The 26,992-nt window shown below is 44.2% G+C and overlaps 3 protein-coding genes across 4 annotated transcripts in view; 2 read left to right on the top strand and 1 right to left on the bottom strand.

Moving 5' to 3' along the window:
* The window catches only part of LOC124261887 (RNA-binding protein MEX3B-like), a 61,856-nt gene that overhangs the window by 9,077 nt on the left and 25,787 nt on the right, over nt 1–26,992 (top strand). The window contains exon 3 of one of the 2 annotated variants that reach the window (XR_006894455.1): nt 1,315–2,047. Coding sequence is in view for 1 of the 2 variants with exons in the window: in XM_046696253.1 (XP_046552209.1) it covers nt 1,315–1,634 (320 nt within the window). In the remaining variant the exon portion in view is untranslated. Of the gene's footprint in view, nt 1–1,314; nt 2,946–26,992 lie in introns of those variants that run through there. The other variant, XM_046696253.1, reaches the window with a different exon arrangement.
* Nucleotides 1–26,992, top strand: part of LOC124261888 (acidic repeat-containing protein-like) — a 53,668-nt gene that overhangs the window by 9,002 nt on the left and 17,674 nt on the right. The window lies entirely within an intron of this gene.
* LOC124261897 (probable ATP-dependent RNA helicase DDX31) lies at nt 9,189–16,010 on the bottom strand. The gene is made up of 3 exons (XM_046696261.1): nt 15,999–16,010; nt 14,500–14,798; nt 9,189–9,753 (listed from the first exon to the last, which is right to left on the bottom strand). Exons 1-3 carry the CDS (start codon nt 16,008–16,010, stop codon nt 9,654–9,656), a joined length of 411 nt encoding a protein of 136 aa, XP_046552217.1. The 3' UTR covers nt 9,189–9,653.

Below are 26,992 nucleotides of genomic sequence, written 5' to 3'. Positions count from 1 at the left end.
GACACTGTCAGTGATTGTGATGGAGTCATTGTTACACTGAGAGTGATTGTGGTGGAGAGTTATTGTGACACTGTGAGTGATTGTGGTGGAGAGTTATTGTGACACTGTCAGTGATTGTGGTGGAGAGTTATTGTGACGCTGTCAGTGATTGTGGTGGAGAGTTATTGTGACACTGTCAGTGATTGTGGTGGAGAGTTATTGTGACACTGTCAGTGATTGTCGTGGAGAGTTATTGTGACACTGTCAGTGATTGTGGTGGAGAGTTATTGTGACACTGTCAGTGATTGTGGTGGAGAGTTATTGTGACACTGAGAGTGATTATGATAGAGAGTGATTGTGATGGAGAGTGATTGTGACAATGTCAGTGATTGTGGTGGAGAGTTATTGTGACACTGTCAGTGATTGTGGTGGAGAGTTATTGTGACACTGAGAGTGATTATGATAGAGTGATTGTGATGGAGAGTTATTGTGACACTGTCAGGGATTGTGATGGAGAGTTATTGTGACCGTCAGGGATTGTGATGGAGAGTTATTGTGACACTGTCAGTAATTGTGACACTGAGAGTGATTGTGATGGAGAGTTATTGTGACAATGTCAGTGATTGTGACCCTGTCAGGGATTGTGATGTAGAGTTATTGTGACACTGTGAGTGACTGACACTGTGAGCGATTGTGACACTGAGAGTGATTGTGATGAAAAGTGATTGTAACCATGGGAAGTGATTGTAATGGTTAGAGTGACCTTAATGGTGAGAGAGGTTGTAACAATGAGAGTTGAAACAGTGACACAATGTCTGACTATCCATAGTTTAAATCACTTTAAACAACACTACCATCACAACATTTTACCTTGGACCCCAAGGATCCGTACTTCTTTGGACAACCCCAGAGTAATTGTTCTGTCATGGTAACAGGGATTGTAATGATTAGAAAGATTGTTGTTATGTGGAGAGATTGTTTTGGTTAGAGAGATTGTTGTATGGAGAGATTGTTGTGGTTAGAGGGATTGTTGTGTGCAGAGATTGTTGTGGCTAGAGGGATTGTTGTGCGGAGAGATTGTTGTGGTTAGAGGGATTGTTGTGTGGAGAGATTGTTGTGGTTAGAGGGATTGTTGTGTGGAGAGATTGTTGTGGTTAGAGGGATTGTTGTGTGGAGAGATTGTTGTGGTTAGAGGGATTGTTGTGTGGAGAGATTGTTGTGGTTAGAGGGATTGCCCCATCCCCGTGAGTTGCTCAATGGGTTACAGGCTCCATGCCCTCGAACAAATGGAGTAGTCCAGTGGTTTACTGGCCATAATATTCTCCTTCTCTTCAGGTAACAACCAGACCGGCCGAGCTCGGATGACGTGTCGTCGCCGTCGCCACCCTGATGACACGGATGGTGAAAGTCAATATGGGAAGAGAGCAAACATGTCTGACGCCCAGGGTGGAAGGGACCAAGACATCAGCAATGAGTGCGCTGTTTGTTTCGAAAATGAGGGCAATATAGAGTTATCTCCCTGCTCACACACCAACGTGTGTATAGACTGTGTGAACAAGATCATCACTGACTTGGACCGGAGCTGCCCATTCTGCAGGAGCTACATTCAGGCATATGCCGTGGTTGTCGGCAGCAGAGCACCTAGATCGACATGAAGCATTGTCAGCTGATTATGTGCAGACTCTATTCCCTACCTGACAAATTTTACCATTTTGTTTGTTGATCAAGTGATACAAGTAAATACAAAATTGTTGGTATTTAGAGATTGAGTAGGGTCAAACTGTCTGTGGAACATCAGTGGCTCATCCTGAGAAAAATGTCCTGCAAAGTGATTAAGACGAACTTCAAGGTGGTGTGTGGTCAAGGTCGTTCGTTGTGGAAGATGTGTGGCCAGAGCTGCTGAGGTGGTAGATGTGTTACTAGGTAATGCTGGCCTTTGAAGATGAGTGACTAGATCATGCTGGCCTTTGAAGATGTGCGACTAGATCATGCTGGCCTCTGATGATGTGTGACTAGGTCATGCTTCCATTTGAAGATGTGTGACCAGGTCATGCTTGCCTTTGAAGATGTCTGTGGTTTGAAGCCTGGAGCTGCATCTTATGCTAGTATACAATATTATGATAATTTATTTGTACATAACTTTGTATAGATATTTGGAACGGTTTTATACTTGTTTCTTATTTGGAAGTGTCAATGAACTAGGGCCCACACATGACCTTGACCTTGAGTCTAAGTCTGGCAGTAATGGCAGATGGGTCAGGCGTTTATATTTTTGTAATTGAAACAAGACAGCACAGGCTGGGTACCAACAATGACATGATCCATCTTTTTATCCACTTCAGCATACAGATTCAGATTTATGTAATATAGTTCTAAAGCATGATATTGTCTTTACGTCATATCATCGTCAGTTCTTGAAAGACTTTGTGATCCCCACAAGGAAACATTCCTGTCTGTGACAGCTTTGTCTGTATTGTTTTGTCTGTGCTGTAGCTGAAGCTGGCGCTGCATTTATGAACATAGTGATTGCTGAGGGAAATATTGCTTTGATGAGTTTGTGAACATAGTGGTTGCTGATGGTGTTGCTGACTTCCCCAACATGCTGGTGGTGAATATTGCTGCTGCTGACTTCCTCAACATGGGAATTGCTGGTGGTGAATATTGCTGTTGCTGCCCTGGGAGGTGGGGTAGCCTTGTGATTAAAGCATCCGCTTGTCACACTGAAGACCCGGGTTCGATTCCCTACATGGGCACAAAGTGTTAAGCCCATTACTGGTGTACCTCACTGTGATATTGCTGGAATATTGCTATAAGCGGCCTAACACTAAACACACACTCACTGTTGCTTCCTAATTTCTGGTGGTGAATATTGCTGTTGCTGAACATAGTGATCACTCTTGGAGAAGGTTCTTCTTGTAAAATATTTCTTATTGTTGCATCAGAATTAAACACTATGAAAGTTTAAATTCTTTGTCACCTATTCAACTACACCTATCCAGAATGTGTGGTTCCAGGAATATGATTAACCCAAATCCTGTCAAGTTTCCAGGAGATACCGATGACGGACTGTATCGCAATAAACGTTCCCATGTAGCCAAGCAGTTTCTGACACTAGTCCTCCAGGAACCATTCATCATCCCCTAAGACGGGGTGTCCTACCTTAACAAACGTCGGATATATTCACAGCTGGGCATCATACACTTTTTGAAAATGTAGGAGATATTCTAGTTTGGGGTTATACTGTTGTACTGTTGGAACCATGTTGTATGATTGTGTATAGATTTAGAAAATGAATAATTTTTAAACTTATCCTATCTCACGGTATGCACTACTCTCTCTCACTTCGACTATGGCCTGGATTAGTGGTGTTCCGATTAAGTGAAATACTCAAAGATTGGTCGCAGCGACCAAATGACCAAGCAATCGATCACATTTTCTCATAATTGAACATAAACGATTTTTGAACTATTGTTTTAGTCTTTGAAATACTTGACAATGGAACATTTCTTTAAAGTTGTCAGTGCCTGATAACGTGTTTAATTAATAGAAAACTCACTTCACTAACTGAAAAGCCATGACTGAATATTTCTTGAAGACTGCAGGCAGTTTATGTTCATGATATATAAGTCATCACTTTAAAGTAGCAAGTTGCATCATGTTATACATATCTGCAATAACAACCTGGATAGGAAAATCTGAAAAATGACGCTAACAAATTTTTCTCGATGATTGTTAGTTGGTAATGAAGCAATCATCGATTGTGTATTTCAACCAATTCCCAACACTAAGCGTGGATATGTGCTGTAAGGCTAAGTTGAATCAAATCTTCTGGCCTCTCTCCCACCCGATTGCTCCCTGCTCCTATAGCTGGACCTGTCAATCATCTTTGTGAAGCTAAAGCACTCAGATGGTCCGCGTGGCGTCCCACTACTGTCATTCTCTTTCTTGTTGCCTACAGAGGTGGACGTGTGTTATGCTCTGTCTGCAGTAGTCTCTTATGTTTCATCATGAGATAAAGTAACCAATCTTTCAGGAAGAAAACACTGTGACTATGCAGAAGTAATTTCTCTGCTGCTGATCCTCACACACTGTGTGTTGATTGTATGACTGGTCTGAATGGTCTAGCCATTGCTCATATTTTGGCAGATTAGATGATGAATCATTCACCGCTTATCGTAGAGTGGGCACAAGATGAGTGGCAGACAGGGACCGTTAGAGGCCCTCTGAACAGCCGCCGTCATCACCATCACGGACGTGGTGATTTCTTGATGTTGTATCACCATTCAGCGAGTTTAAGTGGTGAGTGAGTGAGTTTAGTTTTACGACTCAGCAATATATCCAGCTATTCGGCGGTCTGTAAATAATCGAGTCTGACCGAACAATCCAGTGATCAACAGCATGAGCATCGATCTGCGCGATTGGGAACCCGGCCATGTGTCAACAAGTCAGCGAAACCGACCGTCCTGTTAGTGCCTCTGACGACAAGATAGTTGCCTTTTTATGGCAAGCTTACATGGGTTGCTGAAGACCCTTCTACCCGGATCTTCATGCGGGTCTTCAGCGAGTTTAAGCCGCTTCAGGCCCCAGATACAGTGTTGAGACAGCTGATCACAGTGCTTCATACATCGATGACAGTCCCAGTTTAAGTGACACTTTCTAAACACGGCAATGTCAGCACCTACTGGCAGTGTATCTCTCTTTCCTGGCTCAGCAAATTAACATGTCTACAGTCACTTTTGTAGTGCGAGCTTGTTTATGGCGATCCCTCTAACTCCAGCACTTCAGACTTGTGGCTGTTTCACTTCAAGGTGACAGTCCCTCTCCGGCCAGGTGTGACATCACTCCCATCTACAACGTCATCTACTTTGCCGGTTCAGCTCCTGTGACTGTTTAGTCTACATCCTCCCGTCCGATTATTCTGGTTTCTTGGGATCCTTCTAGAGACAGTGCTGGTTCCCAGCCTTTCAACTTTGACTCAATTGTTTGAGCAGTAGCCTCTGCCTTAGGTCGGATCCTCCCTGCTGACTGCTACTCCTCTGGGTTTGCATGAACCATCGTCCAGTCCTTCATTGGATGAAGCACTCACTTCTGCCATGCCTTCTAATCCTTCTGTCTCATCTACCTCAGATGCAGTAAATAACACCCCAACTGCTGACGTGGATTGCGGATAACAGAACTTACCCAGGAGTAGGTGTCCGTCAGATCTGCCTTCCTCTTCGACATGTGACCAGGGCATTTTCCCGCCCATCACCATGTATCCTCAATTGATGATGACCTTGCTTTGTTAGGGACTCAAACAACATGATTACACTTGCTTCTAGTAGAAAATAGGGAGTTGTGTCACTTGGATTTGCCATGGTTCTGATGCATGAGCAGTTCCTGACAGTACTGGATCAAGTATTAGGTTTGAGCACTTTTCTCCTACCTGGGCTGTCAGGTGTAGGGTACCACTGAATCTATCCGTGGTTGGAGGATGGGTCTAAAACGGACCTGTTTATTAACCTGGTCTGGATGCACACTCTTTAATGGGGCCACCAGAGATTGCTCTATAAAGTCTGTGCAAGATAAACAACTTCAGAGTTCAACTCCTGAAGTTTCGAGCATTATGCAGTAGTGTTGGGAATTGGTTAAAATCTCATAACTGATGATTGGTTCATTACTACTGGTCGATCATCAAACAAGTGGTTAGCGTCATTTATGAAATTTGTTAATGCACATAAAAATAAGGACAAAATATGTACAGTGAAGCCTCGTTAGTGTGGACCCCGATATTCCGGATGTCTCGCCTCCCGGACGATTTCAGCTTGTTACCAATCTATGCCTATATAATTTGCCTCGATAACCGGAAATTTGGTTTCCGGAACCGGACGGTAAGTAGCTGTCACCAATCAATAAAATAAACAGTAAATTGCTTCACAGTCCGGTCGGCTGAAAGTCGGTGCGAACGTTTTGAACACCTCCGGCGATGTTTTACTTAAATGGCGCAAAAATAAACACTCGGTGTCATGGAGATGACAAGATGAACTCTTGTTAACTTTTGAGAACTTGGGTCTTGATTCAGTAGTCCGACCATTCAAATAGTCTGGACCATTAACATTAACAAGGCTTCACTGTAGTTCTTTGGGGGTTTTGGCCAAATTCCACATCTTTAAAGGATGACTAGTATGTTAGGAACATAAATTTCTTGGAATCTTTAAGATAAATTCAATCATGACTTGAAACGAGCTTGTAGTGCTTTGACGAAATGTAACAGACAAAACCAACCATGTGAAAATATTGTTGATGTAGAACAAGTGTTCCAGAACTGTTTGTGTTCAATTATAAGAAATTATGATTGATTGCTTGGTCATTTAGTCATCAGACCAATCTTCGATTATTTCAATTAATCGGACCACCACTAGTATACAGGTAGAGGAATCGTTGCAACAATCTGTTGCGAGCAATCCGAATTTACGCTCCACATCTTCAGGTCCCTTTGGGGGGACGATCTTTCTCTCATGGACGTCCCAGATGACAGCAACACTATTTCGCCAGCTCTCGTGGCATTGCCAGGACCGTACAGCCCTATGTGTTGGGATCTTCGAAGTAGTGACTCTGTGACATTGCTGCATGACTGGGAACTTCCGCCTCCAGTTGTGCCAGTGGTAGACTCACCAGTCGGCGGAAGGCTTGGAGATTATGCACTCAACTGGACGATACTGGAAGACCGCTTCCTTCAGTCAACTCTTTCCACGAATTTCAGATTCCTCTGGTCGGTTCTCCTCCATTGATGCCTCAACCGGTTCAAAGGCTGAGCCAGTCTTTGACCTGACCTAGCTGAGGCAGTCTTTGACTTGACCTAGCTGAACCAGTCTTTGACTTGACCTACCTGAGCATGTCTGTGACCTGACCTGCACCTAACTCTGACCAGCCAGTCTTTGACTGACCTGACCTAAGCTGAACCAGTCTGTGTCCTGACCAATATGAAAGAGTGTGACCTGACCTAGCTGAGCCAGTCTGTGACCTGACCTAGCTGAGCCAGTCTGTGTCCTAACCTACCTGAGACAGTGTGACCTCACCTAGCTGAGACAGTCTGTGACCTCACCTAGCTGAGCCAGTCTGTGACCTGACCTAGCTGAGACAGTCTCTGACCTGACCTACCTGAGCCAGTCTCTGACCTGACCTACCTGAGCCAGTCTCTGACCTGACCTACCTGAGAGAGTGTGTCGTGACCATAGCTGAGCCAGTCTCTGACCTGACCTAGCTGAGCCAGTCTCTGACCTGACCTAGCTGAGCCAGTCTGTGACCTCACCTAGCTGAGAGAGTGTGACCTGACCTAACTGAGCCAGTCTCTGACCTGACCTACCTGAGAGAGTGTGACATGACCTAGCTGAGCCATTGTGTGACCTGACCTAGCTGAGCCAGTGTGTGACCTGACCTAGCTGAGCCAGTCTTTGACCTGACCTAGCTGAGCCAGTCTTTGACCCTGACCCCTAGCTGAGCCAGTCTGTGACCTCTCCCTGCTGTGAGCCAGTCTGTGACCTGACCTAGCTGAGGCCAGTCTGTGACCTGAGCCTACCTGAGCCAGTCTGTGACCTGACCTACCTGAGCCAGTGTGTGAGCTGACCTACCTGAGTCAGTCTGTGACCTGACCTACCTGAGCCAGTGAGGCTGACCTGACCCTGCATGAGGAGTGTGACCTGACCTGCATTGAACAAGTGTGTGACCTGACCTAACTGAGCATGTGTGTGACCTGACCTGGCTGAGCCAGTGTGTGACCTGACCCTGACCTGAGCAGTGAGTGACCCTGACCTGTGTGAGCCAGTCTTTGACCTGACCTAGCTGAGCCAGTCTGTGACCTGACCTAGCTGAGCCAGTCTGTGACCCTGACCTACCTGAGCCAGTCTGTGACCTGACCTACCTGGAGAGCCAGTGTGTGACCTGACCTAGCTGAGCCAGTCTGTGACCTGACCTAGCTGGCTGTCTGTGACCTGACCTATCTGACCCAGTCTGTGCCCTGACCTACGTGAGCTGTGACCTGACCTAGCTGAGCCAGTGTGTGACCTGACCTAGCTGAGCCAGTCTGTGACCTAGACCACCTGGAGCCAGTCTGTGACCTGACCTATCTGAGACCTGACCTAGCTGAGCCAGTCTGTGACCCTGACCTGAGCCAGTGGTCAGTCTGTGACCTCACCTAGCTGAACCAGTGTGTGACCTGCCAGTCGCACCTGTGACCTGACCTGACCCCTAGGAGGAGAGTGTGACAGTGTGTGACCTGACCTACCTGAGCCAGTGTGTGTGACCTAGCTGAGCCAGTGTGCTGCCTGACCTAGCTGAGCCAGTCTGTGACCTGACCTATCTGAGCCAGTCACTGACCCTGACCTATCTGAGCCAGTCTGTGAGCCTGAGCTAGCTGAGCAGAGTGTGTGACCTGACCTAGCTGAGCCAGTCTGTGACCTGACCTACCTGAGCCAGTGTGTGACCCTGACCTACCTGAGCCAATCTGTGAGGAAGCAGACCTGCTGAGCCAGTGTGTGACGTGACCTACCTGAGCCAGTCTGCTGACCTAACCTACCTGATCCAGTCTGTCACCTGACCTTACTGGGAGCCAGTCTGTGACTTGATGGGCGTTGTGACCCTGCAGGATTGTGGGGATAGGTTGCTGTACAGCTTTCATCTGTGTCAGCTGCAGCCTTTCTTCCAGTGCATGTACCTGTTGACATGACAATCTCATCATGTCAAATCAATAATGACAATCTCACCATGTTGACATCAACATTACAATCTCACCAAAGTCAACATCATAATCGACATCAGTATTACAACCTTAGCATGCTGCCATCCTAATTACAATCTCACGATATCGACATCTTAATAACAATCTCACTATATCGACATCATAGGGACAATCTCACCATGTCAACATCAGCATTACAACCTCAGTATGTTCACATGAGCATGACAATCTGATTTTGATGGCAATCTCGCCATGTCGACATCAGTATTTCAACCTCACCATTACAATCTCACCATTCTGACATCAGCATTACAACTTCACCGCGCTGGCATCCTAATGACAATCTCACCATGCAGCATCCTAATGTTAACCTCACCATATCGACATCATAATGGCAATCTCACCATGCCAACATCAGCATTACCTCACCATGACGACTTCAGTATTTGAACCTCACCAGGTCAACATCAGCATTATCTCACCATGCTGACATCCTAATGACAATCTTACCATGACGACATCATGACAATCTCACTGTATCAACATCATAAGGGCAATCTCGCCATGTCGACATCAGTATTTCAACCTCACCATTACAATCTCACCATTGTGACATCAGCATTATCTCACCATGTTGACATCCTAATGACAATCTCACCATGAAGACATCATAAAGGCAATCTCACCATATCAACATCATAAGGACAATCTCACCATGACGACATCAGTATTTGAACCTCTCCATGTTAACAAGCTAATGACAATCTCACCATGTTAACAAGCCATTTACAATCCCTCCATGTTTACAAGCTAATGACAATCTCACCATGTTAAGCTAATGACAATCTCACCATGTTAAGCTAATGACAATCTCACCATGTTAAGCTAATGACAATCTCACCATGTTAAGCCAATGACAATCTCACCATGTTAACAAGCCAATTACAATCCCACCATGTTAACAAGGTAATGACAATCTCACCATGAAGGGGTTGAGAGAGAGATGACTGAAGGAATCTGATGAAAACACATCTTCTTTCAATTCTGTTACTTTCGAGCTGAAACAGAAACACTCCATTGAGACACTGAGTGTTGTAACATATTCCCGAATTCCCCTACAGAAACATGATCCAAGCATGTCAAAATGTGGATGCCTTTCCTTCACTTATTCCAATACTACCTGTAAATGTTGGGTATTGCCAAAATTTTCGTATTGTGATATATTGTGATACAGTACAACCAGAAATTATTGAGAATTTAACTCTTTCAACACCAGTCAACCAGAGGCGTTTACTGCCATGACACCGAGTTCCCAGAGACTCTGAGGAAGCCTATGTTTATGAAGGAAATTATATGCTTGTAAAACGTTACTTCTACTACATCTCATACACCATTTAAAAGATCTAATCCCACTGTTGATAAATATGAAGTTTATATCTTTATAATATAATTCAAATAATACAACTACAACTTAAATAAATTAATGAAAATGCAAGTTTACATTTATAATGTCCAATAAGCCACGAAAGAAGAAAACACTATGGCGTTTTTTTTCCATTTGTGACATGTCATAACATGCCCTTGCCTTTTTCTTTCATATTTTCTTTTTTACGTAATCCGAAAATTATTATAAAAAGATTTCTTAAATAATATGTATGGTCACTTATTTCCCGATATCAGTGGCTTTCCGCTCGGTAACAGGACACAACAACGGAAAATACCTCCGTTTTCGAGGCTTCGTATGAATAGCATACGAGGCAAATCGTTTGATGTCGGGTATCGTTCGAAAGCTCTGGACATAAAAAATATCACTGTACCCTTGCCAAGAGTATTTTCACAGTTGTAAGAAGCGATTTTATTGGATAAAGATTGGTTTCTAATGACGCTTTTTCGCCACAGTCTGCTATAAGGGTCGTGATTGGTCAAAACCAGACACGTGACCTAAGGCAGCTAATCCTGTTACGGCAATGGATACCGTCCTCGTACACGAAAACGTTTAGATTTAGACGAAAGTTTTTGGTAAAATAATGCTATTCTGAACTTATTAAGCAAGAAATCGCTACATATACGTAAAGTATGGGACTTATTGGACTATCGCGCTAGCTTATGACCTGTGACAAAAATGCTTCATGCATATATTTTCGCATTAAACATCGTCTCCGAGCGTGAAGATTGAGGCGGCGAGAGCCAAGATGTCACTTGTCAGTGACTTGACTTGCATTACATGATCGCACAAAAAAGATGGAAATAGTAATTTTATATGTACGTTTGACAACTTTTATAATGCTGTTGTTGATTTTATTCATTAGTTTATTCAATTTATTTAATAATTTCCTCGAAACATCGTTACTTTACTCTTTGCCAATGTCTTCGTGGACCCGCTGCCGAAGCATGTGTCCGAGAATCGTTGTTTTCAATAACATTGCGAAAAATAGTTTATAATTCTAATTCTGCCGATAATGTGTTTTCAGACATTATGAAATGTGATGGATTTAAAATATGAATCATAAGTCAGGTAAGTTCCTAAAATTATGTCTCATTTTGACGTGATCTACTGCCTGGGGACTCATAATGTTGTAGCAGCTTTTAAAAGCGGCCTGCGGTGTTGAATGGGTTAAAGATTGTAATTTTTTTTTAAAAAGTCACTCACTACTCACATATTAAATGTGAATATTAGCAGAACATAACTACAGATTCAAAGACAGGTGAACAGTTAGTATTTTGTCAAGTCACCATGGGCAGCAATGCAGGCTTCAATGCGGCGGGGCATACTACTGATCAAGGAAATTAGATCGTCATGGTCCATGCTGTCCCAATATCGACCACCTCTTCTTTCATTTCAGCAATATTTGTCAGATTTTTCTTATTGACACTTTCCTTCATAAGTCCCCAAACATTTTCTATTGGATTTAGGTCAGGGCTATAGCTTGGCCAATCTAATAATGTCATATTTTGGGTCCGAAACCAGGCCTGTGAATGCTTTGAAGATGTTTTGGGTCGTTGTCCTGCTGGAAAATCCAAAAAAGATCCATAGAACACGTGAGCAGATGGAAGTAAATGTCCCTCGAGAATATCTGTGTACCGCTCACTGTTCATATTCCCTTCAAATACACAGAGGGGCGTTGCCCCTAACACAGATATGCCACCCCACACGTTCAATTTCGGACTGTACTTTGAGCGCTGATACAAAGGTTTTTCAGTTTGTTTGGTCCAGAATTTCAGTGTATTAGGAAACAGCCACACAGAACTTTCATCTGAGAAAATCACATTGTCCCAGTTAAAATTTCTATGCTGTAAGCACCAGGTCAACCTTCGCTCCTTTTGTTCACGTTTCATGATCGGTGATGGATTTCCTCAACTTGTCTGCCAACTCATTGCATGCAGCTCAGTTCTAATTATCTCCTTACAGACAGCCACAGTTCCTCTATCAATCATATCCATCCTTAAGTTTTCTAAACTCCTTCGTCTGTTTTTAGAAACAAGAATACCAAGACGCCTCCTGTCACCGACAGTCAATTTTCTGGGCCTACCTGCTCCTCCCTGGTGCTCAATGCAATATCCATTTGTAATAATTTTCAAAACACGATAAACAGTGGACAAAGGGATGCCTGTTCTACTTTAAATCACTTTAGCTGATCTGATGTCCTTGTCATAATACTCTAAAATCAACTTCCTCTTCTCTAAATCATCCATACTGAGGATCACTGAAAATGTCGTCTGCTAGCAAGTAAACAAAGGGAGATAACTCTTCACAAACTAATGAAAAAGGATTAACGGAGTGTCTCTCTTGAATGAAACCAAGCACTTGATAGCTGGTAAAAGGTTGTTTATACTAGAAATCCAATTAAACACATACCTAAAATTCTCAATAATTTCTGGTCATACTATATGTGTTTGCGTATTACAATATTTATCGCAAATATAATGTGACAGTGTAACACATGGTCTAAGTTACTGGAATTACTGTTTCCTTTCTTTTGAAACAATGCCACTGGCCACTGTCAGGACTCAGATTAGTATAGATTGTACAAGAGATCAATTGAAAATGAACTGTTTGCGAGGCATTCTAGAAGTTGTAAGCAATAGTAATGACAAATGTTTATGGATGATCAACTTCTTTATTGTTCTATTGCGACGTTTTGGTATAGGTGCTTATACCGTTTATCCTATCAATTGAAAATGTTTCTAAAATGAAGACTTCGCTTTAAAGTTTGGAACCCAAGGAAAAGCGGCGTCCCCTATTTTGGTTTGTTTATCCCAACAAATAGCACCGGAACAAATTCTATTATTTTTATTTAAATGGTTTAAAAGTCACGCAAATGCAATTATATGACCAATAAACTTATCAAAACTATTAATGTATAATAATATGAAGGAAATACAAATGTTATTAGTATTTTTGACTACATCACGAAAGACCTGTGAAGGTCCGGGTTAGAATATTGGCCTTCAGTAACGGTTGTCTCGCAAAACCCCTACAGCCCAGTACCCCTACATCCCATAACCCCCACAGCCCATAACCCCTACAGCCCAGTACCCCTACATCCCATAACCCCTACAGCCCAGTACCCCTACAGCCCATAACCCCTACAGCCCAGTACCCCTACAGCCCATAACCCATAGAGCCCAGGACCCCTACAGCCCATAAACCCTACAGCCCAATACCCCTACATCTCATAACCCCTACAGCCCATAACCTCTACAGCCCATAAACCCCTACAGCCCATTACCCTTACATCACATAACCCCTACATCACATAACCCCTACAGCCCAGTACCCCTACATCACATAATCCCAGCAGCCCAGTACCCCTACAATAAGTTAAAACAACACGCGGCATTTACCTGTCTGGTAATGAACTGACCCAAAGGAGAGATTATGGGGTGGGGTATACAGTGTGAGATTAAGCTGCACAGAGTATACAGGTGCTGTTGTTGGTAGTGTTTTAAAAATTCATTTTACATAATTTAGATGAATTAAATGCTGAACTAGGATTTTTTAGCTTCCTGGTGTACATTGTAAGTAGACAGAATTTGCAAATCGTAATAATATCAGTTGTAATAGTGTTGGAGATGAGGTTTGTGATGCATTTATTGCAGATTTTGCAAAGTACCAAGATAAAAAGTGAAACAAAATGGGGATTGTGAGGCTGGAACATGGTAAAAGCAATTTGCTTGAGGGTGACAGGTAATATGTAGAAAAATAAAACATAAAAACATTTCATATGTTATGATGTTATGATATTTAATGAACTTAATTAAACCTCAAGTTGAATATTATTGAACTTTTATTAAACTGTTTTTGTTATCTCAAACTCTTAGTTTCCTTATTGCTCATTAAAATCATTCTCTTAATTTCCAAGTGTTTGGAATGGTCCATTGTATGAAATAGGTAACAGGCAGGAGATTAGCAGTGCACTGGAACATGAACTTTGTCTTGTCGTAAGAGGCGACTAACGGGATCGGGTGGTCAGGCTCGCTGACTTGGTTGACACATGCCATCGGTTCCCAATTCCGCAGATCGATGCTCATGCTGTTGATCACTGGATTGTCTGGTCCAGACTCAATTATCTACAGACCGCCACCATATAGCTTGAATATTGCTGAGTGTGGCGTAAAACTATACTCACTCACATCACGAAAATTATCGATCATGGTCATGCCAATTGCCGATCGCATCGGGTGACCCGGTTTGCGAAAAGTGTACAGCAATATATCATATTGTGAAGTTCAAATTGCAATATACCGGTTTACTGGTTTTATCTCCTATCCCTATTAAATATGTCAGGCAGACATCAACGTACCTGACAACTTTAGGTATATCCGGATTGTATCTGAACAACGATGAAACCACCTGTCCACCATGTCCACTCTTCGTCTTCTTAGTCGTATTTCCGACATTGTCACCTTTCTGTTTCCTCTTTCTTGAATGCCCATCACCTGTCTGTGGTGTAGCAACCGCCTCTCTTGTATCAGCTGACTCATACCCTGCCACGCCTCCATCTATGGTGTCCCCCGCATCTACTTTCTCTTCAGTTTTGGACTCAGCAAATTCCTTCTTCTGTTTACTTTTCAACCTCCGACGGCCTTTTATTCGTCTGACCTAAAAACACATCAAGCAATGTCTAAATATTTAGTATGTGAAAAACCCCTTGATGTATAGCATTGCAGAAGCAAACTAGCCATACTCACCAAAGGTGAGAAAGTTTAAGTTTGGCAAAAACTACAGTTTACTCGACAGAACTCACAGCTCTGGTCTGTTCTATCTCTGTGCCTTAGGACTAGTTGTGTTAATTTGTGTGGATCCTCTTTCCGATCAAGCATCCTTTAATATCATTGTGATCACATAACCACTTCACAATTAAAAAATAACCATTTAATCCCTATTTGGTTTATTAGGCTTTAGAGTTGTGACGATATATCGTAGTATCGATAATCGTGATACTTTTTCTGACAATAAATATATCAATCCTTTTTTCCGTATCGTGATATATATCGTTGACCTTTAAATTGTGAATTTTTACCAGAAATTGACGGTTATATAAAAATTTACACTGTTTCTTGTTATCAAAATACACTTTTTAAAAGAAAATAACTAAAGATAGCATGATTACACTTATCAGAGGGGTACACGAAGCCGGCAGTCTAGACTACCAGTTGTCCGACTTCCATTTTTGTGGAAGTCGCGGTAGTTGAGTGGGTTAGGCGGATGACTTTGTGTGCTGGCGATTAGGTGCCTGACTCTGAGGGTGTGAGTTCGAATCCCGGATGGGGCTCAACTCAAAAAGTACTAGAATTTGTACTTTACTAAGAAAGTGTAATCCCAAATATAACATATGTTATAAAGATAGCATATCGTGACATGCATCGTATCGAATCGTATCGTTCTATGATATCGCGATACGCATCGTAAAATTTCTGTATCGTCACACCTCTATTAGGCTTAGGGATAACCATTGCTACCAACAAGTAAATCAAATCTTTCTGAAGGAAATTCTATGCAATATGTTAGAATTAACAAGCTTGTACCAAGTAGCTCTGCATGGGTTGTAACTCTGCAAAACTAAAATAGATAATGCTCCAGCTTTCCTCACAGGAAAGCCCTTGTTTTACACCTTCTGGCATTTGGAAAACAATTACTGGTTTATACCATGTATTCATATTTTTTCCCTCAGTAAGACAGCGCAGGTAACCAAACGTATTTGAAGCAATCTGTCAGTGTCACTCACAGAGGAATTGTACTTAAATTAAACTCTGTATTTTGTGTTATGATGTAAGGGAGAATAATTCTGGATTCAAATACCTTGTGAAACATGATGCTATTTAAAGTAATTTTAAGCTGTTTTGTTCATTATGGTTCAACTAAAGTTTATTATAAGGGTAATGCTATTTTTGAGGGCATTATCATTTGCAGAAGCCCTAGGTCTTCTATTAACTGCCCGACGAAGGAGGTTATGGTGTGGTTATCATCTTAAAATTAAAATATGTGAATAAAATTATACATACAGTCTACTTTCCCTATTTCCCCATCAGGATATACTGTTCTATGTGTCTACCTCTCAAGAGATACTTAATACTTAAATAAATCTGAGCATTATATATACAAATTACAATTAATGAAAATCTGTTTATACAGATTACCTTGGCCAGAAATTCCAATGTATTTCTATTTTCCTGTAAATATATTTTCACTGTGTAAATGTGGTGTATTAAGTTGCATATATCATAGAATTAAATGGTAATGATCTTTCTTGTTTATCTGCTCTCCCTTTCAAAGTGAAGACTTACTGGAAGCCATCTTCGTGTTGATGATCATAATATACCAACATATGTTAATATTTGTTGATTTATTAAGCATGTATATTAACTCAAATTCATTATTTTTATCAGGCCCTTGTCTCTCTCCGCTAGTGTGCATACCACTTTTGAATCCCCAGCCAACTTCCTGGTCACAATTTCCGCGAAGTTGCATTTTCCTGGTCACGCGGCCTTTGACTCAAGCCAACACTTCCTGGTCACGTGCACTATTGTGGTCACTCGACAGGGGGGTAAGTGTTTTTTGTCCTAGCAATAAATTTTCACATCAATAAAGTATATAATGTTGATCTCAGCGAAACAATTTAATGTGAATCTCCTATGATTTCTTTGGTTTTCGTAGTGAAAGCTTGTTGGGCTTGTTGTATCCCTTGTTCTATGTACTTTTTTTCTCGTCTTCACTGATTGCAGTGCTTTTACGAGACTTGGACCGAATCTCTTGTTTCATTCTGTGATATTTTGCGAGTTCAGAGAGGACCAAACTCCTCCTCGGAGACTTTACTGTCAGTGAGTGCCGTGGAAATACGCTCACTTACCGTATTTCAGCGCTTTACGATGCAATCTGCGGGATGCAAACTTAAACACCAACCCCACCAACCCTGACACCCTAGCTGTTATTTCAATGCCTAGCACTATAGGTGCGGCTACGATGGTGGTTAACAACCCGACACCTACCGCCCCTAATCCCATGCTGGTTGCCATAAGGGTGGTATCAGCCCCATACACGAAAATGAAAGCTCTATGGTATTTCTTACATATTGCTGTCCGTTTGTCGCGATCTTGTTCTAGTTGGCGTTTTATGTCACATAACTGTCTCAAACGAAACCCATCTACGGTTTTCAGTGTCTTCGCTACTTCTTCTACGACTGGGTACAGCCCCATCCTGTGTACATATATATATATATTTTATAAGAGATTTTTTAATTGTGTTTTATTTAATGGTTGCTCAGTGTATTTGAGACTTATAAGGTTTAGATCCTCGTACAGGAAAATATGGGAAAGGCTAATAGGTAAATCTTGGTCTATACGAAACCTATGGGGGGTAATTATTAAGGGTGGTATAAATCTCAGTAAAGGTTCCGATCCCAGTTGTATGACGATACGGCAACGTGTGGCCCCTCTTCCCAATGTATTGTCAACCCAGGTAAAAGTTGTTGGTGTGAACCCCCCCAACTAGCAGTGTAATCGAGAAAGACTATGATCAGTGTGGAGCCTGGTTAAAATAGTCATAAGATCTGATAGGTGATCGGGTAAGTCAAACCTTAAACTTGAATCCCCGTTTGAAACTAACATGTTGCACGTGTTATGTGGTACTTGGTCAACCATTATATTATCAAAATTCGGAATGAAAGACGCGAGAAAGACGCCGTTGTTCCTAATTTCGGACACATACCTATTTTTGTTTAAAGAGATGTGAGGTGCGGTGAGGGTCACGTTGATCAACCATTCGGGCTCTTTAAAGTCTGCCAGCAGCACCCGCTCCTACACGTTGTCTTTCAAATGTAGGACGTACCAGGTGTTTTCATCATCAGGCAGATCGAACCCCTCCGTGTCTCCTAAATCACCGAGTGTGACGTTGGGATGATGATTCATCGTCTATATAAAACGTTATATAATAGTTTCCAATTGTTTTTCTGATAATTTCTCAGGTGTGCACATCAACACCATGAGATGTACGTTGTCGGGTAGGAAAATTTTGGTGAGTGATATTGTGTCTTCCATGGTCACGGTGACTCCCTGCAGACTGGTGTGGGAATCGACGTTCACCGGCACGTAAACAGAACAAACGTGATATTGATGTTGTTTGGTCCACCGGTGTTTGATTCCTTTCACGATTTCGACTGGTGATGATGGTTCACCGAGGCAGACTTGGATGACCAGCGTGGAATTCGCCGGTAGACTTTCCAGGATGTTGACAACGCCCTCGCATTCAGACACCCAACCCCACGTTTTGCTCCCCGGGTTTACTCGATAGCATGTGGGCTGCCATATCTGAGACTGCGCTGATGATTACACTGCGCCTATGCGTCAGGACGTAAGCCATGAGCAGGGTTCCGTTGTTCACGACTTTGTTTAGGTAGTGGTCTTTGTTTTCAGTGAACACGTAGGGAGAGCCGAGCGTGATGTTGAGTTAAAATCAATTCGTTGTTGTCGGTGAAGACGAGGGCATACTGCTTGTTTCGAACGACGACCGGGGTCTCGACGTCGTTTTAGTCGAACAGCTTGCCGCCGAACGCTGGGTATATCATCCATTCATCCTCGTCATTGCGAACTAAGTTGTACCGAGTGTTACTGACAGCTCTTGATGTATCAACGATATCGTCTAAGTTACTGCCAGATCTACCGACGGCGGGGACTTCGACGCGTTTGTAAATATTGTTTTTCAGTTGCAAGGTGTACAGTTTACCGTCTATTCCTGGTTCGTCGAATCCGCGCGTGTCCCTGAGGTCGGAGACCGCTATATTAACGCATTTTTTCAATCGCATTCCGGGACCTTGGACGCTAGTCATTATCGTATGAGCAGCGTTACGCTGAGGTATCCTATATTCACAGGATTATGTTTTATATCTAAAATAGATACTTTTAATTCATAGATGGTGCCTCGGGTTAATTTCTTGTACTGCCGTGACGAAAACGATTCGGTTCTGCAATCGTTATACTTTTCCGTTTTCACCGGTACGGCTCTCAACAGCGTGGAAGGGCGTTCACCTTGAACGTTGTTGCTTGTGCTCAGCTGATCGAGATGAATGCACAGTTCAACTTATGTAACAAGATCGGGTAATTTCGTGCTGGTCACGTTGGTTTTTGGTGGAATGTCGTAAACCTGAGCGTTTAAGTCAATGGCTGAGTCTCAAAGTGTTTTCTGCGTTGTTGACTTACACGACCGTGGCGTTCGAGTCATTCATTTTGAGTTCGTCCCCCACAGGTTTGAAGATTTCTTCGTTGAGAGAGCACACGCTGTAGTAGCCGTCCGTTATTTGGTTGTGGACATTATTGACGAACCGGCTGTTGTTTTTGCTGTTGATGTTGGTCCATCAAGGGTAGTAGGTGATATCGCAGAGTGCGACTTCTAGTTGGCCAGGCGTGTGATCGATCGCGTGCAGCAGTTGAACGGCCTCACTGCTCATTATTCCCGGAAGCGTCACGTACATATTGGATGTATATATTATATATTATATAAAAATTCAACATGTACAAACTGGGAGTGTTTTATTCTAAAAGCGATAGCAGTTTAGGGAATGGGGGTTTTGGACCAAGTCCAATAAAAGCCCCTGCAAAGCTTTATTTGTGAAATAAGGCTTTGGCCGGACCCTTGATCCAGCTACCGTTACCCCTACTGCTTTTCCGATCTTATAAAAAGTTGAGACGCCAGCGGGATACAAACCCCACATGTATACCTCACAACCGCACTACTCAACCAACTGAGCTACTGGGGACTTAGCTGAAGTGTGTCGGTTTAAGGGGTCTATCCTGGGATTGCATCATCCAATGCTGGGCTGTGTCTAACGTGCCGCTATGCCAGGTTTACCTCGATGAAACAGTTTAATGTGAATCACCTATAATCTCTTTGGTGTTTGTAATAAAGGCTTGCCTGTCTTTTTGTACTCCCTATTCTATGTACTTTTTTTTCTCATCCTCGCTGATAGCAGACTTACGAGACTTGGATCGAATCTCTTGTTTCATTTTGTTATATTTTTCGAGTTCAGAGAGGATTGAACGAAACTCCTCCTCCGAGATCTTGTTGTCAGTGAGTGCCGTGGAAATACGCTCACTTACCGTGTTCAGCTTTGCTTCAGCCAGAACCCTGAACTCGTCGTGTTTCAACGCCTTACGATGCAGTCTGCGTGATGCAAACTTAAGCGCCAACCCTAACACCCCTGCCACCCCAGCTGTTATTTCGATGCCTAGCACTACGGGTGTAGCCACGATGGTATCTAACAACACAACATCTGCCGCCCCCAAGTCCATGCTGGTTGTCAAAAGTGCAGTATCAGCCCCTACCACGATATTGAAAGCTCTATGGTACTTCTTACATAGTGCTTTCCGCGTGTCACGGTCTTGTTCTAGTTGGCGTTTTACATCACATAACTGTCTCAAGCGGAACCCATCTACGGTTTCCAGGGTCTTCGCTACTTCCTCTACGACTGGGTATAGCCCCATTCTGTATGCCTATAATATATATGATGAAATATTTTTTTTAATTGATCTTCAGTTAATGACCGTCGAATGTACTTGAAGCTTATAAGCCTTAGATCTGTGTGCAGGGAAATAGGGGAGAGGCTAATAGGTAACACTGAGATCACCCTAACTCCTCTGTAGTGTAAAGAGCGCCTAAAATCCTTTTGGGGGTCCATTTGTATAATGAAACGGTGAAGGGGTACGTCGTCATTTCTGCGTTTAAAAGGGTCCAGGGAATCCCAGGTTATTGTCACCCCAGGTAAAAATTGTAGTTTTATTGTTTCAGGCGGGGATACATTGCGTCTGTGGAGATTGAATTCTATGATGAGTGTGAAGTTTCGTCTAGCAATCATAAGTTCTTGACGGGGATTGGGATCGGGAAACCTTAACTCCCCCTTCCAGTGTGTCTCTAACATGTTGCTCGTTTCATAATGTGTTAGCTCAGGACGTATTATATCAGACCACCCAATGAAATCCCCAGGCAAGACACCATTGTTCTTAATTTTAGAGATATTCCCATCTTGGTCTAACGAGATATTAGGTGAGGTGAGGGTAATGTTGAGCAACCATTTGGGCTCTGCCAGAGGCACTCGTGTATACACACCACCTCTTAAGTGTAGGACGTATAAGCCTTCCTTGCCATGCTGATTGAATCCCTCTGTGTCTCCTAGACCCCTGACGGTGATTTTGGGTAGATGATGAACTATTGCAGCCCGCCTATACACGTTGTCTTTCAAGTGTAGGACGTATGAACCACCTTCCTTACCAGGTTGATCGAATCCCTCCGTGTCCCCTAGGTCGTTAAGCGTAGCGTTGGGACGATGACTGGTCATTGCTATAATACTACTACGATATAGTTTCCAACTGGTTTTCTGATAATAGTTCAGGGGTGAACTTCACCCCCATGAAGTGTATGTTGTCAGGTAGGAAGATCTTGGTTAGTGATATCGTGTTTTCCACGATCACGGTGACACCCTGCAGACTGGTTTTGGAGTCGACACCCACCCGCACGTAAACCGTGCAAACGTGATACTGGTGTCGTTTCGCCCACCCGAGTTTGATCCCCTCCACGATTTCGACATCATTCCGCGATGGTTCCCCTAGGTAGACTTGGATGACCAGTGTTGAGTTCGCCGGTAGACCCCCCAGGATGTTGACCACGCCTTCGAATTCAGACACCAACTGCAATGTCACGTTTTGCATTCTCGGTTTACTCGAAAGCATGTGGGCTGCCATACCGGAGACTGGGCTGATGATTACGCTACGCCTCTGAGCCGGAAGCCACGAGCAGGGTTCCGTTCCATTGTTCACGACTTTGTTTAGGTAGTTGTGAACACGTAGGGGGAGCCGAGCCTAATATTGAGAAACCAGTCGTCTTTATCGGGTAACAACACCCACTTGTCATCTTCGGTGAAGACGAGTGTATATGGTTTGTTTCAGGCGACGGTAGTGCTCTCAACATCGTCTAAGTCGAACAGTTTACCCCCGAACGATGGGTATATTATCCATTTATCATCCCCGGTGTTGACTAGGGTGTACTTAGTGTTGACGACCGCTCTTGAGGTATCTACTATATCACCTAGGGCTCCACTGGAGGGGACTTCAACGCGTTTGTAAATGTTGTTTTTCAGTTGCAAGGCGTACAATTTACCATCTACTCCGGGAGCGTCGAAACTGCGTGTGTCCCCAAGGTCGGACATCCCCACATTAATGCATTTTTTTACCCCGGGCCCTTGTGCGCTGGTCATTTTATGTGCAGCGTTATGCTGAGGTATCCTATATTCACGGGATTATGATTTATATCTAACACCGATATTATCAGCTCAGGTATGTTGCCCTGAGTCAACCTCTTATACTGCCGCGGTGAAAACGACTCGATTCTACCGTCGTTGTATTTCTCCGTTTTCACCGGCACTGCTCTCAGTAAAGTGGAAGGGTGACCCCCTTGAATTTTGTACGTTGTGCTCACCTGGCTGAGATGAATGTACAGCTCTCGGTATGGTACTAGGTCGGGTAACTTCATGCCTGTAACGGTAGTTGTTGGTTTTATCTCGTCAGGCGACATACCGAGTGTCCTCGCCAAAGGTCAACCGAGCCTCAAGGAGTTTCTTCCGTTGTTGATTAACACCACTGTGCCATTTGAGTCGTTCATCTTGAGTTCGGCTCCCAGGGGTTTGAAGACCTCATCGTTTAGAGAGCACATACTGTAGTAGCCGTCAGTTATCTGGCTGCGAGCCCCACTGACGAACAACTTATTGTTGCTGGAGTTGATGAGACCATTGTGGTAGGTAGGTGATATCGCAGAGTGCGACTTCGAGTTGACCCGACGTATTATCGATCGCATGCGTCAGCTGAACGGCCTCACCGCTCGTTATTCCTTGAAGTCTTATGTACATGTTAGAGTATATATACTCATTATATAATAGTTTTAAAATGTACTCCCAAGGAGTGTCTTACTCCCCTGGAGTGTTTTACCCTAAACTGGACGTAGATTTCTCACCCATGAAGATCGCGGCTGCTGATTGGATGTATTTCAACCCCCGGCTTTTAGATGTGTTCAGCCTGTATAAAATTTCGGTGACTAACGCTAAGGTAGTTCATGCTTCTTTCAACAACCCGATGCAGTTCTGGCAGAATCAACTCAACTTCGCCGTGTGGTGCGCTACAACGGGGTGTGGTGTGACATTGACTGACACTCGGCGTGGACTGTTGCGTCAGTCTGTGTTCACGTTCCACGTGTACTACCAAGTCAGGCGTATCCTTAAAGAGATCCACGCTCTGGTCCAACAGGACAACGCATGGAACGCAGTAAACAACAAGTACGATAGACGGGCCTATGAACGTATTTGCAATGAATTCGAACTAAACCCGAAGACGGATTGGCGTTTGCCAAGGCTGAACCACGGGTTGGGTATCCCCATCGTTCACAACATGCACCTCGTGGATGCCAGCGAGAAGTTGAAAGAATGGGGATACAAGTCGTATCATCACCTCACAGCCAACGAGTGGGATGACCGTTACATGGCTTTCAACAACAGCAAGGATTACCGAGTCTGGAGGTTCGAGCAGGGGGCAGCGGATGACTGGAAAAAGTTTATGTTGGACACATCGAAAGGGTTTACTCGTGCCGGGGTAATCAGGTTGAACGACTCGATTCGAACGTACGTGTGGGCGCTGTTGGGTGCGCAGATGCAAACGCGTTCCAACATCCTTGGTAAGGGGACTGCTGACGACGCTCAGAAACAGTTCGTTGTTAACGTTGAGGATGCTATTAATTCTCCAGTTGATTTTCCGAGTGCCATCAAACGCGAGTGCTATCAAGACGCGTTTGAATATGCCATGTCGAAAGTCGACTGCGTGTTCGACGTGGGGCTGTACATGGCTCCGAGCGATATGCAACTGAGAGTAAAAAAAGTGGTGGGCTACAACAACGAAATAGTCATAGCCACGGTGGACCAAAAGTTGGGCGTCAACCCCGATGTTAATACCCCCCACGTCCCGCCACCCACGACCGGTGAAACGGATATAGTGGCGCCACCCCCGGAGCATAGGGCTCAACCAACACACCCACAGCCCCAGCCTGCACAGCAGCAGCACATCTATCGTAAAACAGCCCTGGTGGTTGGTTGGGTAGCTTTGGGACTTATTTGGTTAAAAATTCCTTTGCCGCTACGTACACCAGACCCGTCACGGCGACGAAGGCTGCCCACAGGTTTTTTGACTAAGCCACGTGGCAGTTTTAGCCAAAGCACCCAGCAACCAGGAGACGATGCTACCCAGGATGCAGGGTAGGGCTTCGGCAGCCTTACCAGCCAGGGCCTCCCCTAGGGATTTTAGGTGTTTTTTTACCCAGTCTTTGACACCCCCACCACTTGGTGGTGTTGGTGTACCACTGCCGCCGGCAGGCGTGGGGGTACCCCCTGTCAATGACACTACCAGGGTTGATATGATGAAGCCCAATGCAGTCAGAATGCTGGCGATGGTGATGCCTTGCTCTCGGAAGAGGATCCGAATCCTGTAAGCTAGCGTGGTGTCCTCATTTAGGACTCGATCGATGGTTTCCCGTACTCGACTGATCTGTGATCGGAGGGCTTCCCGGTTAGAGGAAGCGGATTCCAACTGAGTCCGTCTCTCGTCTTCCAAGATTTTTATTCTCTCCTCGATACGACGTTTCATATCACCATCCGCTTCAGCGAGTTTTATTTTCTCGCGAGCGATGTGCTCGTCGATTTCGTTAAGTTTCCCCATGTTGTTCGTGAGTTCCCCGCGTACATGTTTCAAGGCTTCATCTAGACAGTTCCCTCAGGGGAAATTCGAGCCCCGACAAGGGTTTGTCATTGTCTGTGGCCAATATTTTTTCAATACTGTCTGACGTTTCTTTAGCACGTTTGGGTATATACCTTCATCGCCTTTGGGCCTGGCTGCTTGCAGATCTTGGACGACCTTCGGGGGAAGCTTAGGCTGCGCGCCGCCGTAATCTATGAAGCCTAGTTCATCACGGATCAGTTGACCCCCACCAGGGCGACTGGTGAATGTTGACAAAGCATACGGCTTCCCGTCTTTTTTTATGATTTGGACCCCCGGGTGAGCCTTCAATCGCAGCGTGCCCTTCTTATCGACGGTAAACTTGGAATAGTCCCTCCCCAATGGCTTGATGTTGTCTCTATTTTCAACTGCGTCGTAATAATCGTCGACAGCCGGCTGTTTAAGTTCAGTACTTAAGGGGTTAGTGAATGAGGTCTCCTGCTCGTCGAATGCCTGGGCACTATCATCCCACATATCATCCATACGTATGTATTCAGCCATTATTTAGTGTTAAAACTTATATATTTCATTTATATAACAATGTATGGTAGAAAACTAGATCCTTTTCGAAGATCTTTTTCCTTTTCTAGGCATCAGAGCCATGCGCCAGTCGGTGACCATCACCAACAATCCAAGCAAGATAGACAAAAACCAAACATTACTGGTTAGATTCCCAAACCTTGGCGAGAATGACCTCATTGAGCTATGGTGGAACGTAGGTCGAGCTATCATCAAGAAAACCACAATCAAGATCAGCGGTAACAAGGTGCTGAGCATCGACGATAGCGACGTGTTTCACTGCTATGGGGACCTCTGGAAAAGCGAGGGAGAACGCGTCAATGACGTGTAACAAGGTATCAGCAAATCAACTCGGTTGAGCATGGGGTATGGCTTCACACAAGAACAGTTAGACAAGATATCGGACGGTGAAAAGGCCATCGCTCAAGCGTACAGGAACAGGTTCTGCGTGCCGCTCGACTTCGAGTTGCTCATGGGACACGCGCCGTTTTACCAGGCCGCGCTGGGTGATAGGCTTGAATACGAGCTCACGTTTAATGACTACAGCAAAGTAGTGCGTACGCCGAACGGCGATGAGGCCAGTTACGTCATAGACAACATCTCTCTGGAGTTCGACATGGTCACTAGCCCAGAGCTGGCCAGGCAGGTTCGATGCCAGTACTTGGGGAAGGTGCCCATCCTGTACGACCGCATACTGAGGCATAGATCAGTCGTGCAAGATAAGAGCGACACTGTGTGGAATATCAACCTGAACGTGCCGGCGCGATCGATGAAAAGCATCCTGGTCGTCCCCGTGGAGCATTACGAGCCGTTCCGGAGGGACAGCGAGAAGTTTTTCAACCCCGAGATTGAAAAGGTGGAAGTGACCATTGAGGGCGTGCCCAACCAGCTGTTCAGTCATGGTATGAGGGCATACCAGCAGTGGGATGAGATAAAAAAAAGCTACCGGCTATCAAACAACACCCATACATAACCAAGGACCTGGACCTATCCTCCGTGCAGATTGGTGAATACCTGACCACCAAGTACGCGCTATGGTTGGACATGCGATCCACGGATGACGATAAACTACACGGTAGCGGTCGCCGCATAGACAACGGCAGCGAGGGGATAACTATCCAGAATACCAAGAAGGCTCAACCCGCTGGCAAATTGAAATTATATCTGTACGTTATTATGGACGCGCAACTTAATATAGACAACGGGAGATTCGTGCAAGCCATCTACTGATGGCGGCAAGCCATCTAGTAGGCAGTTGCCAACTGATTTACCCCGCGACCCACACTGCATCATAGTGTGCGGGCAGACTGGCTGTGGGAAGACCGTTTTCGTGTTGGATATGTTGGAGGGGTACTACAGGGATGTGTTCGACAACATCGTTATCATGTGCCCTACTCTGCAAATGAATAAAACGGACACGGAAAGATCTTGGGTGATGACGGACCCAGACGTACACAGAGTCGACCCGGGAACACGCCT

This window comes from Haliotis rubra, unplaced genomic scaffold, assembly GCF_003918875.1.
Source record: "Haliotis rubra isolate DU_JTF1 unplaced genomic scaffold, ASM391887v1 Scf814, whole genome shotgun sequence".
In the NCBI taxonomy this organism is placed as follows: Eukaryota; Metazoa; Mollusca; class Gastropoda; order Lepetellida; family Haliotidae; genus Haliotis; species Haliotis rubra.
The sequence above is the reverse complement of the archived record's forward strand: the minus strand, read 5'-3'. Positions and strand labels throughout refer to the sequence as shown.